Source organism: Taudactylus pleione, unplaced genomic scaffold, assembly GCF_031769625.1.
Source record: "Taudactylus pleione unplaced genomic scaffold, aTauple2 ptg000487l, whole genome shotgun sequence".
In the NCBI taxonomy this organism is placed as follows: Eukaryota; Metazoa; Chordata; class Amphibia; order Anura; family Myobatrachidae; genus Taudactylus; species Taudactylus pleione.
In genome coordinates this window covers 1,860,117-1,877,900 of record NW_028284889.1, presented here as the reverse complement: position 1 = coordinate 1,877,900, position 17,784 = coordinate 1,860,117, and the positions used below count along the sequence as shown (strand labels likewise).

The window sequence follows — 17,784 nt, the reverse complement described above, 5'->3', positions numbered from 1 at the left end:
GGAAAGAGGATGTTCCAGTGACGTATGTGACGGTCCGAACACATTTGACGTTCGCATCTGCTAATGTATGTACGCCCCAAAAACGCCTCGCCACGCCTGCGTTTTTCCATCTCCACCCCCGTCAACATCCAAAAACGCCCTGTTCTGTCAATCACATTTGACATGTCACTTCCTGTACGCTATTTTAGGAACGAGAGAAAAAAAGCTCGCAATCTGCCGTACGCACATGCGCAGTGTAACACTGACGCATGCGCGGTTAGTCAACATCGGAACGCAACGAGCGTACTGCTGTTAACGTGCGGCTCTGAATGAGGGCCTACATTTGCTTTTTTTTTTTAAAAGGACATTGTGGGGTTGGCTACTTAAACATATCCCTCAACAGTAGTAAATTTGGATTGTACAGTAATTTACATGTAATGTAATGTAAATGTTCCGTTTGGGCATTCATTTTATTTGATTATTATTATTCTGTTGTATTATATATATAGGAGGGAATTCAATTAGCCATGATAATTTACTGCAGCTAACTGAAATTAGCTCCGAAGCCGGCAGTCATTGGAGATTTTTCTTCACCAGCCTGAGCCAGGTGAAAAAAACAAAACACAAAAAGCAGCCCCCTATATGCGATCTCAAAAACACATACTGTAGGTCCAAGACCTTATCACAGATCCTATGTGTATTCACCCCGAAACAGATAATTTTTCGGGCAAATAAAACGGGATCTAATTGAATTGCTCGAAGGCAGAAAATATATGGTAAGTACCGTTTTATTTGTCCAATAAGTTATTGGCAGTGGCGTCACAAGGCGGGTGCGGCCCGCACCCGGGTGTCACCCACCGAGGGGTGACACCAAGGTGCAGGATCCCCCTCAGTGACAGGAGCCGGGTGCTGCACTATAGCATTAAGTGCAGCACTCGGCTCCGGTCAGTGAGGGAGCCGGCACTGCCCATGCCCGCACCTCCTGCACCCCCCGCCGGCACCCCCCCATTGATACCTAATGTATCATACATTTAGTTAACCACGGGCCGGGTTCGTGCCGCGAGGCCACGCCCCTCCCGAAGGCCCGCCATGCGAGGCCACGCCCCGACACACCCCCTCCCGAAGACCACGCCCCCATTTCGGCAGGTGCCGCGCGCATGGCGTCCCTCCCCGCAGCGGGTGTCACCGTGGGGAGGGACGCCGCTGGTTATTGGGCCTATTTGAATTCCCCCCTTAGAATTCAAATTTACACTGGCTGAGAGTGGCTTAAGTGTCCTTGTACTAAGCCTTGGCGGGAGATAAAGTACAAACCAATCATGTCCTAACTGTCACTTTACAGGCTGTGTTTAAATAAATGACAGTTAGGAGCTGATTGGTTGGTACTTTGTCCCCATCCACTTTATCTCTCACCAAGGCTCAGTGCATAGACCCCTTATTTTGCAGTGTTAGGTCAATGCTACAGATTGTTTTCTATGTTTCTATAATTCATTGAGGATTTCCAGTGCCTTAGTCTTCAGGCTGCAACATTTACCTGGGGTAAAATTACTACAATTTTAAAGAATCACTCACGGATCGCAATTGCGAAAATATGCTAATGCCTCACTCGCCGTCCAGTGCTTAGAGACACCCACTGAAAGCACCTCATATCCGCCGCTCATGCACATAACAGGAAACATCGGAAACATTGAATGCAGACCAGGCAGCCATCGGCCTTGCTGCAGACATAGCAGGTCACACGCAGAGGGCACTCCTGCTGCGAGCAAGGACGCAGTGGCTAATTTATTTATTCGCAGAAAATAGTGTTTAAATGGTCCTGACACACCAGCATTTTTCCAACCACCCTCCCGTAACCTCCCCCAAATGCTGACTACCTGTCACTCACTTTGCGAGTGAATGCTCTGTGTAAGCGTATTCGCTATTCAAAGCATGTGTGTAGTGCGGCTTACATACATGCGCAATAGCTAACGATCATTAATCTGCGTAAATAAATATCAGGCCCTATATCCCTTTAGCCAGTTATCTATTTTGGGTCACTGTAAATAAAATACTTGACCAAAAAACATGGTCTTCCCATCTCAGTGATAACTAAAAGCAAGAGCTATATAAAAATGTGTCTCCATGCTTTGTAACACCTAGAATTCAGCCCTAAATTTCAGGGCCTAACTGACTGCTACCTGCTTGTCAGGTGCCCCAGCACATAATTCTCCCATGCACATTTACTTCAGGGGCTGGAAAGCTACATAACCTGACATACACTCCACATGATTACATCCACGTGATTGCATGGTTGACAGGACAGATTTTACTCCGAGCACAGAGATCCTCTGGCAGCATAATGTGTTTGCAGGCCAGCACTGCCCCATTGAGTCCAGATATGGTAGGACCTATTCAAATAGTAAATTTTCACCTCTAAGCCAATTCCTACCCTGGTTTGAGGTATTTGTGGTGTCCCACAAACAGTGTAACTATTACAAACACGGAAATGTTTCTTGCCAGAGATGACATGTATACTCTACCACAACATCAAGGGAGCTATATAGATATACTGTACGTAGTGGTGGATAAAGTGACCTGAAGAGACTTGAAGTTGGAGTGACCTACAGTACACTCCCAGTGACAAATCTCTCTCTGAGACTTCTGTCCCAAGACATGACAAGAGAAGATACCAACACTGTCCTGCTAACAAGACACTTAGATGTTCAGTTCTTCAAAAGTAAAGGCTGCTGTCAACTGTTAAATGGCAGGACAGGACCAGACGGCGGGGCGCTAGTGGTGTCAGGCAGGAGCAGCAGCCAATAGGGATCACTCTGGGCGGGGCTGTAAGCGAAAAGCTTAGGGGCGAAGTAAACAGAAGGCGGGTTCACTGGAAGGGCGGTATAGTGACATGATATCTCTGATAGAGAGGAGAAGAGAGAGCATTAATGTGTCTGAGGGAGATAGGCGGACATACATACATCTATAAATAATGTGTGTGTAGCCTGTTACTCAGAGGATTTCAAGGAACATTTCATTGAAAACCCAATCAAAATAGGGTCAGCAGTTCTCGAGTTGTTTGAGAACATACATACAAAGAATGACACATTTATATATACATATATATATATATATATATATATATATATTGTGATAGGATCACTGGTAAAGTGGTCTGTGGCAGGTGCATTTGTCCCAGATTCCTGCCATTATGTGTTTTAAACCCCCAGGAGAAAGTCTGCAGTGTAGCAGGCTTGAGTTTCGGCTTTTTGAAAAACCGGTTTGGGACCTGGGGGTTGTGGGTGAGAGGAGAGGGAGGGCTCCACTCACGGCCACTCCAGGTTTTGGTTCTCGCAGCCTGGTAACAGGCTTGATTGGGCTCCCACCTGAGGGTGGCCAATATAAGCCTAGTGTGTTGAGGGCTGATTGTCTCACCTGGGAGAGCAGACAGGGAGTTTGCTAAGAGACACTTGAAAACCTAACTGTAAGTGTTGTGCTGTGCTTTTGTTGCTGGTGAGGGCATTAGGCCCTGCCAGGTTCTGGTAGTGAGGGAACTACCTGTGAAGTTAGTGCCCCGACAGGGCTAGGATTTACGTTTATGTTTTCTTTGTGTTATTTCTGACAATGTACAATAAAGACTGGCGCCGACCAGCTTGTACTTGCATCCAGACTGGTGTGCTGCTTCCCTGCTGCTGTGTGTGTGTGTAAGGAAGGAGTCCTCTACCCAGGAGAGGGACCCCCTAACCTAACTGTGTCACAATATGGTGGAGAATGCGGGCAACCACACACACTGAAGTTGCAGCAAGAGGAAAACTTTCCATTTAAAAATTAAAGGGACAGACACCCAATTTGTGAGTGTGGAAATAACACTGTGTCCTTGAAGTCCCATAGAGGAGGCGTCAGCCAATGCTCAGAGAGGCAAGGTTCAGCTTCCAACCTACACCCCAGGACAAAATGGAGGACATTGTTAAGGCCTTGCTCCAAGCTACAGCAGCTCAGCAGGAGACAAACAAACTTCAGCAGGAATCTACCAGAGCTCAGCAGGAGACGAACAAACTTCAGCAGGAAGCTACCTGGGCTCAGCAGGAATCCACCAGGGTGCAACTGTTGGCCTTGGAGACAGCCCAGAGGCAACAACAGGTTGTCATCGAGGAAACCCGCCAGGCCTTAGCGGAAAACAGCCAGGCCATAAAAGAGGTGGTACAGCACCTGGTCGCCCGGCCCAGAGATGTTAATACTGGTCCTCCCACCACCACTCACTCCGTACGAGCCAGTCACTTCCTCCAAAAGATGACTTCGGGCGATGATGTGGAGGCCTATCTCGCCGCATTTGAAAGAACGGCCGAAAGGGAGAGTTGGCCCCAGGAGCAGTGGGCAAGTCTGGTGGCACCTTTTTTGTCTGGGGAGCCACAAAAAGCATATTTCGACTTATGCCTGGCTGATGCCAAGGACTATAAAAAACTAAAACAGGAGATCCTAACTCTCTTGGGAGTCACCACCTTTGTTCGTGCCCAACGGGTCCACCGCTGGGAGTTCCATATGGACAAGCCTCCACGTTCACAGATGCATGACCTCGTCCATCTGTCCTCAAAATGGCTACAGCCCGAGACGCTGACGGGACCACAGATCGTGGAAAGGGTCGTGATGGACCGGTACCTGCGATCATTACCCGCGACTCTGCGCAAGTGGGTGAGCCATGCAGACCCTAAGACCGCGAACCGGTTGGTCGAGCTAGTGGAGAGGTACGTGGCGGCTGAGGAGCTGAGGAGTATGCCCCACCAAGCCCCAATGGCGCACCGGCGAACTCCCACAGACACTGGTAAGACTGTTCCAGGGGAGAAGGGTGCTGGGCGGTGGGATGTACCTAAGACTGAGGGTGCAGAACCTGGAGACAGGCCTGCCAGGCCAGGAAGGTTCTTGTCCCGTAAATGACTAGACATTAATATGATTCAGTGTTTCCGGTGTGGTGACTTCGGCCATATTTCCGCTAATTGTTCACTTACAACTGAACCCATGCAATGTGATACTGCTCATGTCTACCGCAGGGGGTCTTTCTTTGCACAGACAGCCTGTACGGCTGACTGGCAGGCTGAGACTGATAAGCACATGTGTGTACTCACTGTAGATGGCAACCGAGTAGAGGCACTGTTAGACTCTGGTAGCTTGGTGACACTTATAAAAGCTGAGCTGGTGAACCCCTTGAGGCATAAGGGGAAAACTGTTGATGTGACCTGCATACATGGGGATAATCGATATTATGTTACTGCCGAGGTGAACATCGAGACACCATGTGGCTCTGCTATAGTTTCTGTGGGTTTGGTGCCTGGTCTGATGTACGATGCAATATTGGGGAGAGACTTTGCTCACTTCTGGAAATTGTGGGAAAGCCGTTTTGTTCCAGAAGTGAACAACCCCGGTCCACTTGAGAAGGTTGTCGATATAGTGGAGGAGGGAGTTTCTTCTGAGTCAGAGTTATTCCCTTTTCCTACTATGGTTGGCGAACTAGAGAATGCGGAGCGTGACGGTGGCCCGCCAACTGAGGTGCCTCCCATTGAGGTGGGAAGTGTTGTTGGGCCAGTTGATCGTCTGCCTGATTTAGAGGTCAGAAGAGAGGTCTTTGCCGTGGAGCAGTTGAAAGACCCTACTTTGGTAAAAGCCAGGAAGAATGTAAAGGTAGTTGATGGTAAACCCGTAGACCCTGATAGTCCTTTGTCCTATCACCACATGGCAATATGTCAGGATTTATCCTGCCCTGAGTGTCAGTATCATGCTCCCAGACCACGTTTTAAGGGTCCACTAGTTCCATTGCCTATTGTAGAGGTGCCAATAGTGAGAGAGCAACTGAAACAGGCTCAACAGGCACAGCAGAGGGTATACAACCGCAATGCTCGGTTACGCAGCTTTGCTCCTGGGGACAGAGTGTTAGTGTTGGTTCCCACTGTGGAAAATAAACTTTTGGCTAAATGGCAAGGGCCCTTTGAAATCTTAGAAAGAGTGGGACAGGTCAATTACAAAGTTTACCAGCCGGGGAAAAGAAAGCCGGAACAGATATATGGTACTGTCGGCCGTCTGAGCCCCTCCAGTAAGTCCAGGGCCCTTAGTTCCCGAAGTGACAGTGGCAAAAACCCTGTCGGCAATTCAACAACGAGATGTCAAGGAGTTTCTGGTTAGAAATAGGGTGCTGTTCTCAGACATACCTGGGAAAACCTCGGTCGTTAAACATGACATCATCACTGACCCAGAGGTTAAAGTTAATCTAAAGCCCTATAGGTTACCAGAAACACCAAGAGCATCGGTGTCGAAAGAAATTAAAAATATGCTAGAGTTAGGGGTTATTGAAGTATCACATAGTGAATGGTCAAGTCCCATTGTGTTGATTCCAAAGCCCGAAGGGAGTGTGCGTTTCTGCAATGACTTCCAAAAGTTGAACAGTGTTTCAAAATTCGATGCCTACCCGGTGCCACAGTGGAGAAGGAGGCGTTGGCCATAAAGTGGGCGTTACAAACTTTTAAATTTTCGGTGGAACACAGGCCAGGGGGCCTGTTGTTTAAAGCAGACGCGTTGTCACGCGTTCATTGTTTGGGGGCTTCGGTTGTTCCGCCCCATAGGTCGAAACAAAGGGGGGGGATATGTGATAGGATCACTGGTAAAGTGGTCTGTGGCAGGTGCATTTGTCCCAGATTCCTGTCATTATGTGTTTTAAACCCCCAGGAGAAAGTCTGCAGTGTAGCAGGCTTGAGTTTCGGCTTTTTGAAAAACCGGTTTGGGACCTGGGGGTTGTGGGTGAGAGGAGAGGGAGGGCTCCACCCACGGCCACTCAAGGTTTTGGTTCTCGCAGCCTGGTAACAGGCTTGATTGGGTTCCCACCTTAGGGTGGCCAATATAAGCCTAGTGTGTTGAGGGCTGATTGTCTCACCTGGGAAAGCAGACAGGGAGTTTGCTCAGAGACACTTAAAAACCTAACTGTAAGTGTTGTGCTGTGCTTTTGTTGCTGGTGAGGGCATTAGGCCCTGCCAGGTTCTGGTAGTGAGGGAACTACCTGTGAAGTTAGTGCCCCGACAGGGCTAGGATTTACGTTTATGTTTTCTTTGTGTTATTTCTGACATTGTACAATAAAGACTGGCGCCGACCAGCTTGTACTTGCATCCAGACTGGTGTGCTGCTTCCCTGCCGTGTTGTGTGTGTTTTTACGGAAGGAGTCCTCTACCCAGGAGAGGGACCCCCTTACCTAACTGTGTCACAATATATATACATATATACACTAGCTGATGTACCCGGTTTCACCTGGTTAGACCTTACATATTTTAATTTCCTTCATGCTTGGCCCCCAAATGATGTCATTTGGTACCAACCATTGTACTTGTGAACACCGTCCATGAAGTGAATATGCCTGTGGTGGTTGTTCTTAGCAGAATGTAGAGAGGCTCAGGCAGAGCTTTGAAGGGCGAAAGCAGCACCTTGTCAGCACTGCAGCACATGCCGGGGGCCTCCTTCTTCCATTTGAGGGCATTGCAGTACTGGCACTTGTGGCTCATGGTACCCAGGGCCACAGTACTGTCTGCCTCACAAGCCACGTCAGGATCATATGCCACACCTGAGTGAGCCTTGACCTTCCACAAAAGTGCTTGCCTTTCTACTTGTCTTCCAGGATTGTTTTGTTCATATTGAGATTGGGCTGCTCTGTGCACCTCGGGTGATCTTGCTGGCACCTAGCCACCACTGAGTTATTTTGTTGGTACTTAACCACCAGCATGATTAATCTGTGCATATCTGAATTTGCTCCCTCCTTTTAGCGTGGGTGTATCTGGCACAACGTTTGGCAGGAGCCTTGGGGACAAGAAGAGGTGATGTCTGTGAGAGGTGTAAGGCGGAGTCAGGCTGGAGAAGAGTTGGTGTAGTTTCCCCCAACTGTCAGAATCTTGGCACCGGCATCCCGAAGGTAAGTACTGGAAGGACAGGGAGGGTTAGGGCTAGGCATTAGGGGAAGGGTGATGGTTAGGCACTAGGGGTGGAGGGTTAGGGTTAGGCACTATGAGCGGAGGTTAGGTTCAGGGTGCGGGAAGGGAAGGCCAGGGTTAGGGGAAGGGTTAGAATAACTACCGACAGGTGTCCATATCCTAACCCTGTCGGGTACCGGCGTCAGGATTTTTATTGCCGTGATTCCGAGTGCTGGCCTCCCATACCCAACCCTGTGAGACATCCAGCAAGAGGCAATGAGGTATCATCCATAACACTGGGGAACAAAAATACATCTTTTTCTTCTTGCCAAGGATTTAAGATCGGTTGGAGAGTACTCGCAGGTCCTATTTTCGCATTAGATCTTCGCTATAGCTGAATTGGCTCCAGTTTTCAAATTAATGAAAAATTATAAAATTCTATTATTTTCTCCATTTGAAGTACCTTACTAATCTAGGCCTGCTTTACTTAACAGAATCGACTTAGTTTTGCTTTTATAACAACTACCCTCTTTCAACAATAACAAGAATTTGTTTTATTTGTGATAACGTAGCTGGTAGTCATGTATGAGACACAACACATTCATATCTCCTCACTAACGCTGGGAGGAGGCGTGGCAGTGCTCTGCTGAGCCTGCTGGGACATCCTCAGACCACAGCCACGCCTCCTCCAGCATACAGTGAGGAGCAACACATAACACATTCAAATCTCCTCACTAACGCTGGGAGGAGGCGTGGCAGTGCACTGCTGAGCCTGCTGGGACATCCTCAGACCACAGCCACACCTCCTCCCAGCATACAGAGAGGAGAAACGGAGAGGACCGAGTGACACAGTTAGCACACCTCCTGTTCCTTTGTTCGGCCCTCTCTCTGTCCCACCACAACCAATATCCCGCAGTTTGGGCTTGTTTCATTCAGTACATCCTCGGCTTTTGTTGGGAGTTAGCACTGAATGTGTGAAAAAAAAACTTTCGCCGTAAAAATGAGTTCTTCTTAGAGACGGTGTACTAACAACCCTGGTGTTTTTTGTTATATTTGTGGCAAATATAGTGTTGCAAAAAAAGAAAAAATATAACTGTATTCGTAAAACAAGCGTATCAGGCTTATTTTGGACCTGACATATGCCAGCAAGACAAGATTTGGATGCCTCACAAAGTTTGTAAAACCTGCGTAGAATCACTCTGCAATTGCACTAAAGGTGATCGAAAAGGACTTAATTTCGGCATACCTACAGTATGATGTGGTGTGAGCCAAAAGATCACTTGAGTGACTGCTATTTTTGTGCTGAAAATGTGAAGGGTATGAATCGATTTAAGAAACGCAAATGGGAATACCCAAGTATGAATTCTCCAAAACAACCGATACCACATAGCAAAGAATGATTTACCTGTACCATCATTCAGTTCTTTGTGCGAAGTTAAATGTGATGATGTGGAAATGTTAATTTCATCCAGTGCTAGTGACAACACAGATGAAAGTGAGTTTGACAAAAGTTCCTCCACTCCAAACAAATTTTCTCAAAAGGAACTATACGATTTAATGCATGACTTGAATTTGTAGAAAAAAGGAGCTGAGCTTTTAGCATCCAGACTTCAAGAAAAGCACTGTCTTGAGCCGGATGTTACTATAACGTCATATTGAAATAGAGAGCAAGCCATACTGCCGTTCTTTAGCCAAGATGACAATCTCGTGTATTGCAACAATATTCTGGAACTTCTCATGATGATGTGTTTACCAGTATATCAAGCAGAAGAATGGTGGCTCTTTTTGGATATTTCTAAAAGGAGCTTAAAATGCGTATTACTGCACAATGGGAATACATTTGTATCTATTCCTATCGGCCATTCAATAAAACTTATAGAACAGTATGAAAATATCAAATTAGTCTTAGAAGATATTGCTTATTCTCAGCATCAGTTGTCTGTTTGTGTCGATTTAAAAATGGCAAACTTTCTTCTTGGGCAGCAAAGTGGATATACTAAGTATCCTTGTCACATATGCTTATGGGATAGTCCTGCAAAACAAAAGCACTGGCACCAAACCGTATGTCCTCCAAGAGAAGTTATAATTGTAGGAGAAGCCAATATCAGTCATGAGCCCTTAATTGACAGGAAAAAAATCATACAGCTGTCTCTCCATATCAAACTGGGTTTAATTAAACAATTTATAAAAGCATTGGACAAGTCAGGCGATTGTTTCACGTATATTTGTCAAACATTTCCATCTCTTAGTATTGAATAATTAAAGGCAGGAATTTCTGACGGCCCACAGATACGGAAACTGGTGAAGGATCCAAATTTTACCACATCTATGACTGAAACCGAATCTGAAGCATGGCTGAGTTAGGTGTCTGTCACTCAAAATTTTTTAGGCAATCACAAGACAGACAATTATCATGAATTAGTCCACAACCTGCTAAAATGTTTTGAGAAAGTAGGTGCCAACATGAGTATTAAAGTACATTTTTTGTACAGCTATTTAGATCACTTCCCGTCCAATCTAGGAGATTTAAGCGAAGAACAGGGTGAACGATTCCACCAGGATATTCAGGTAATGGAAGAAAGATATCAAGGAAGGTGAGATCGTCACAAGATGGCCGATTACTGCTGGAGTCTGCAGAGGGACTGGCCAAACCAAGAATACAAAAGAAAATCCTACAAAAAACGGTTCTCATAGCTTCCTAACACTTATGTATGTAATTATCCCGTGTCTTTTTATAACATTTTACGAATCAAATTTAATCAGAATAAATAAAAAATCTTTTTAACTATTTTTAACATTGTTTAATAACATTTTTCATAAATATTAAAGACATTTACATATCTCAAAAATTAGAGCCAATTGAAAAAAAAAGCACGACATATTCATGATCAGGAGCACAAAATGAATTGAAATCAACTCTTAAGTTCCTGGCAACAGATTGACTGTTCCCCAGTGTAATAGATACACATACATACACAATTATCTCACCTGATTGCAGTATTTCGGACAGTAAGTTCTTAGGCAGAGTATCTGGTAAGTCATAGCCATTCTTCCTAGCAACAATAAGATGAAAGGCAGCACAAAACTCTGGCAGGATCAAGGCACCATCACAGTCGACATCACTAAGATCCCTGAAAGAAAGTAGAACAATGAGAGCAGGTTTTGTAAGCAAAAGAGCTTTGAACTTTAAGGGTCACCTTTATAATACATGCAAATGGACAATAGCCCTCGAATTTCAGAAGAATGACTCTGTTTTCAGCCAATGCAGATAGTGAAGAGGTATCAGCTGCCTTCCCACGGATATACATAGGAGGGTATGTAGTCAGCATCCCGGTGTGCGGGATGCCGACGATCTATATACCGGCACCGAAATCCTGACAGGTCGGGATCCCGGCACCAGTATCCTGACCGTCGGCATCCCGAAAGGTAAGTATCGGGCTACAGGGGGACGGTAGCGGGCTTATGTTTAGGCATTAGGGGAAGTGTTAGGATTAGGGTGCAGGGAGGGGTGGTTAGGTTTAGGCACTGGGGAGAGGGTCTTAGGTTTAGGGTGTGGGGAGGGGGAGGTTAAGTTTAGGCACTAGGAAGGGGAAGTTAGGTTTAGGCACTAGGAGGGAGGGTTAGGGTAAGGGTAGGGAGAATACTGGCTGTCGGGCTGCCGCTGTCGGTATTGTGACCAACGGCATCCTGACAGCCGGGATATCTTTCCCATTCCACATAGGAGGAAGGTCACTTTGGCACATGTGGGATGAGAGTAAATGAGCATATAGTGTACACTTTGTAAAGTATTATAAATGTACACACTATAATAGGTGAAAATTTACTCACGTATCATTGTTAATATGTAATATATTTCAATACCAGTAGTTTCAGATGTTAGAGAATATTACCTCTCATGATTAGGGTGATTAAAATTCCATTTATTCAAAAAAAGTTAGCTGCTGATACTGCATATATAGAACAGTCCACAGGAAGCTCACAATGTTTCAGAAATATGGGCTTAACTGCCATAGGTGCAAGGGGTACAGCTGCTATGGGTCTCAGAGCTTTGGGGGATCCATCTTCCTTGTCAAAGTTACATGTGTTATATACATTTTTCATCATTGAGTGATACATAGGGGCCCTTACAAACTCTTGCTATGGGGGCCTTCAAATACCTAGTTACGCCCCTGTTCAGAAAGCCAGATTTGTAGTAATTTCAGGAATTATTCCAGGAACTAATCTATAAGTATGCTCTTTCTGGTATAACAGTTGTGAGTGTTGAAATTTGCTTGATGAGCGTTTCATGGGTGTACCTGTTAATTAGCAACTAATCCAGTGTGTACATTTATAATACTTCTCTCATCCCACATGAGCTAAAGAGACCTTCCTCTTACGTATATCTTTATAATAGACTATGGGGTCTATTTACTAAGCAGTGTTAGGAGACAGAGTGAAAAGTGATAAGAAAGTGATAAGGTGCCAGCCAATCAGCTCCCAACTGTCATCTCACAGGCTGTGTTTGAAAAAAGAAAGTTGGGAGCTGATTGTCTGGCACCTTATCACTTTCTTATCACTTTTCACTCTGTCTCCTAACACTGCTTAGTAAATATTCCCCTTAATTCTATAAAGTAAGACTGAAAGTTCTAGAAAACAAAACATTTAAAGTTAGCAAGAAAAGATGGCTGTGGGTTGTAATGTCAAAACAACTATAATATTAGAAGAAAATTATGTTAACAATTGCATTAAACAGTGTTATTTAATAGACTGAACTCAATAACAGTAATTAAAAGTTAAAGTTTTAATCTTGCCAATGTCATTGTACAAATGCATATTTGTGCTGGGTTTTTTTTCCGCGGTTTCTAAAACCAAAAAAATAAATCATTTTATTCTGACTAGCGAATTGTGGGGGTGGATCAGTAGTGGACTGAATTGCAAAGCTGCACGCAGGCAGATTTGCAATTCCATCCTTGCAAATATGCAAATGCAGCAAGGCATACACCCCCTGCTGCATTTGCGATCCCAGCACTGTGACCACGGTCACAGCCTCAGATAACCATCGCAACCATCTGTTGCAGTGGTAGATGGCTCCGGCCAGCTGTGTAAGCCTCAGCTTATGCAGGCTGGCTGGCTTGCGAGGTCAGGAAACTGCATTGGCATATCCTGGCCTTGCCACTCCCGGAAAACGGGGGCATTTCCGTGAATGCCGACCATCCCTGCCCCCACACCTCCCCTTAAATGCTTCTGCCTGTCAATCAGGCAGAGGCTGCATGCAATCGTGCAGGACCCGTTCTGCACATGAGCAGAATGGGTCCTGTGCACAAGCAGGTTCCAGATAAACGAGAACCTGCATTCAGCATTGCACGCTGAATCAGCCCCTGTGTCTTGAGATCTGCTATTAATAAAAATAGTAGCGTTGTGGCTTTATTAGATGAAGTTGTGGCTGTTTGTATTACATTTTCTTTTAGAATGCCTTTAATTTTAAATAATGAAAAAACTAAATATGTAACATTAATTATTTTATGTTGTATGTGACAATTTCATTTGTATTCAATTTAATTTTTATGGAAAATTTTAGACTTTTATTAATAGTTGTCAAGACTCTATTTTTTCTTGTATATAATACTTCATTCTATTATATTGCGTACAAATTGGATAATGCCACCTTAGCTTTACTAGTAACACTGTCACGCTTTTAAGCTTTATTTATACTACATGGGGATTAAATATACATACTAAACACCTGGAATGTCTGGCAGAAATGCTTCTGTTTTACTGCTGGATGCACCTTGAAATGTGTTCGACTGTAAATACAATATACAATACATGAATGCACTATTTCATGCATACTGTATGTTCAGGAATCTAATATGTCCAATTTTACATGAGCCCCATTATGCCTATAACATACCTGCTAACATTCCCAAATATTAGATTACTACACACTATCCGAAAAAACTAATTAGACTGCTGCCCAAAATACAGCAGTTGATCCACTCCAGGCTGACTTTATGACACCAAACCTTAAGGTGGGTACACACTTAGCAGATATATCTGTAGATGATGGTCGTTCATATACACTGAACAACCATCATCACTGGTCCTAATGGCCGAGAGGGTGGGTCGATAACGGGTCCGTCCCCCTCCCTGTGGCTGCCGCTGCATGTGTATGGGCGAACAGCTGATCGCCCATACACACCTGCCGATAGACAGGTATATCTGCAGATATATCTGTCCATTGGCTGTGCAGCACAGTTGACGCGATATGTCTGTGAACGACTTTGTTTTCAGACATATCGCTGGTACACACTGGCCGACGGGCACCAGATATATTGGCCGATCAATTTATTTTCTTCCAATGTATCTGTCAGTGTGTACCCTGCTTTAGAGAGCACTAGGAAGATGATTAATCTAATCAACTATGTAAACAAATTCAACCTTTTTTGGTCCTTGCTTTGGATGCTGAAAAAGCTTCTTATAGAATTTCCTGATCTTTTATGCTACAATTGTTTTATGTACAAGTGTTTGGGTTTCAGGGAGAAGTTTACCAAGCTGCCACTTTTCTTCTACTTATTCCATGACCAACGATATCACATCAGATTTATTCAAATTGGATAATGGGGCAGGATGGAGATGCCTTCTCTCCCCACTGATATTGCCCTAACTATGGAATCTATGGCTGACAAATTAGGTTGAATCCAGACATATCAGGAGTTGAAGTCAAGAACAAATAATATAAAGAAGAATTATTTGCAGATGATGCTCTTCTAACCTTAACATACACACTAATCTCCCTATATAACTTTTTCCACGTGTTTTCCAATTGAAGCACACTGTCAGGGTACAATACACAATGAATAATAAGAAGTCAGAAGAGTTTCTCCCAATGACACGATAACAAAAACTTGAGTTCCAGCTGAAACCAAAACAGTCAGTGCAAAGTGCTCTATTTGCATAACTATCAGAGCAGATAACATCTGGGGTCATAAGTGCCTAGTCTTCTGGAATGTCTGAGACTCCTGAATTTCAAAGTCTTTACAAGAGAACAACACACCTTCAATAAGGAAGCGGACTGGGAATGGGATTTAGCACACGATTTGTGGTGAATTGATTCATTATAGCCTCCACTGCATCATCAGGTTCTAGAGATTCACTAAAATCTGATTCCCATTCATCTGGTGTGGGCCTTTCTCGTCATGTGAAATAAGAAGCAGGGAGTAGTAAAGATTCATAATAAAACCTTTAAAGGAGTGACTGTAAAGACAAAGTTTCACCAGTGAGCACAGGGGTCAGTTAAAAAGTTGAATATTAATTGAGTATAAAAAGATCTAAGTTGTAGGCAGTGGCAGCTCCAGAGGTGATGCTGCAGCACAGTCCAAAATTCAAATAGGGGAGCCACACCAACCGCCAGTGAGTCTCAGCCGGCAATGTGTGGCAGGGCAGTTGGTGTGGCTCCCCTATTTGAATTTTGAACTGTGCTGCAGCCCCACTTCTGGAGCCACCACTGGTTTTAGGTATTGTTGGAACTGTATCCTCAATAAACTAGAATGGTCTAGGTAATTGTTGGAACACCCCAGCCTTCAGAATATTGTTTAAGAAGACAATACCTGCATTGGACCAAATGGAGTCCATATATATCGAGGAAATACAGATTACCCCATAACAGGAATATTGCAGAAGGAGATTAGGATAGTCTAATGCAGCAGGACCAGATGGCTAGAGGAAGATAAATAATATGAAGGGGGCTGGCATATAAGCCTTTTTTTTTTATTTTAATTGGGTGTAAGGGGGAATAATATTATTTTGATAATATGGTCAAATTTCTGTATAGAGGAATAACATTATGTGCTACTATTACATAAATGTACATCTTACTTTAGGTTTCATTCTTTCACCATTTGTTTCCTACCCAGGTATTGCACCACAGCCTAATTTCTCTTCTTCTGCATGTAATTCTGGATTGCTTTGTAATGCTGTACGTATTGACACAGTGCAGTACCACCATAATTCTCAGAAACGGTTATGCGTGGTTAAGTGGTTTAAGTGCACTTCACTTGTTTTGCATGTTCTTGGTGTAGTTTTTTCTAGCTCTATGGTGGTTCCATGTTTTATATTTGCCCTTTTCTGGAAAACCTGCTCTGGTTCTACCACTTAGAATGAGTTACAGACGCTTCTTTCATGCTGTGACATTGTTCATCGCCTCAGCAGTGCTGTCATACAGCAGCCTGTGGCCTGGATGGGATTCACTTTTAGTCAGCCAAGTGGTCACTAATATTACCAGTTGTGATTAGATATCATACACTACGTGAATAATCAACATTCCAAACCCCTGCTAGAAAGCCTGTGGTTGTTGCTGCTCAGTGATTCTGCTGCTCAATAAACCATTGGTTTGATTTCTCGTCCTATGGACAGTTTCATTAGCCATGTAAAGTATGCATACACTAACATATAGATCACCATTGTAAAAGCCAGATACACCCCTCCTCCCTTTAGTGTGCATGCATTTGGTTTGTTGCATACTGTACATGGAATACATAACTAGCTTAATGTATGACTGTGTTTTACAATACCTAGAAACTATGGGGAACTATTGCAAGTCCATCATGTAAATTCTATATCTGGAGCATACTAGCTCAATACATATGCTCTATCAATATCCTCCAGCCCCCTTTTATTGGGGTGAAGTCAAAGTTTACATAGTCAATGCTTCTTACACAATAAAAAGGTTGACACCAAAATGTTGACAGGGTCAAAAAGTTCGACAACCAAAAGGTCGACATGGTCATAAGGTCAACAGTTAAAAAGTGGATAAATGTTGACAAGGTCAAAATGTTGACAAATCAAAAGGTCATCAACCAATATGTAGACACAGTTTAAATGTTGACAGTCAAAATGTCGACCTAGCTAAAACCAGTAAACAGTGAGCCTGTAATATCAGACTGCTTGAAATTAGCAACTCAGATGATACTACCCTATATATGCTAATTGCAATGAAACTTACAGTGTGATTGTAAATTAGTATATGACAGTCTATATGCTATGAGCTGCTATGGAACTACACATGCCAGCATGTGTAGTTACATTAATGATATTGATTGCTGGGGCCATAATTGCCATGGCCGTTAAACCCCATGACAATAGTGCTGGTGTTAGGGTATGCCAAAACTGTGGCAGGGCATGTGGTAGTTCCACAGAAGAACACATTAAGTGCCGCAGCCACTGGCGCTGCTGACGCTAATACCCTTCACAATAGCGCTAAATATGTGCAGTGAACTATATTTTAAATGTCGACATTTTGACTGTCTATGTTTTTATCAGTTCAAAAATATGAGATATGGTAAGAACTTACCCTTATTATCTCTATTTCTACGAAGTCCATAGGGTTCCACAGGATACCTTGGGGTATAGGTGTGACGTCAGTCATCGGGCACCAAAGAGTTAAGCTTTCAGCCTCCCAGGATGCACTAGGTCCCCCTCCTATACCCCGCCCCCGAGCCAAGGCATCTCAGTTAGTTACCAAGCCATAGGCCAGAGGAGGAGAAGGAAGAGAGAGAACAAAGATCTGGACACATACAAGAATCACATTCTCACCAGAGGGAGACGAAAAACCGGTGACCAGAGCAAAGCCCATCTGCAGCACAGGTGCGACAGGGCGGGAGTCCTGTGGAACCCTATGGACTTCGTAGAAATAGAGATAACAAGGGTAAGTTCTTACCATATCTCGTATTTTCTACTTCAGGGTCCATAGGGTATCCACAGGATACCTTGGGGATGTCCCAAAGCAGTATCCTTTAAGGGTGGGGACGCTCCTGTGCAGAAAGGAGAATCCGCCGCCCGAAGGAAGCATCCTGAGAGGCGAAGGTGTCAAACCTGTAATACCTCACGAAGGTATGGACAGAGGACCACGTAGCAGCCT

The 17,784-nt window shown here is 44.3% G+C and overlaps 1 protein-coding gene across 1 annotated transcript in view; it reads right to left on the bottom strand.

The window, feature by feature from the left end:
* Positions 1-17,784, bottom strand: part of REPS2 (RALBP1 associated Eps domain containing 2) — a 222,393-nt gene that overhangs the window by 123,748 nt on the left and 80,861 nt on the right. Inside the window, exon 8 of the mRNA XM_088449558.1 lies at positions 10,878-11,020. Within this exon, the coding sequence (XP_088305684.1) occupies positions 10,878-11,020 (143 nt within the window). The remainder of the gene's footprint in view (positions 1-10,877; positions 11,021-17,784) is intronic.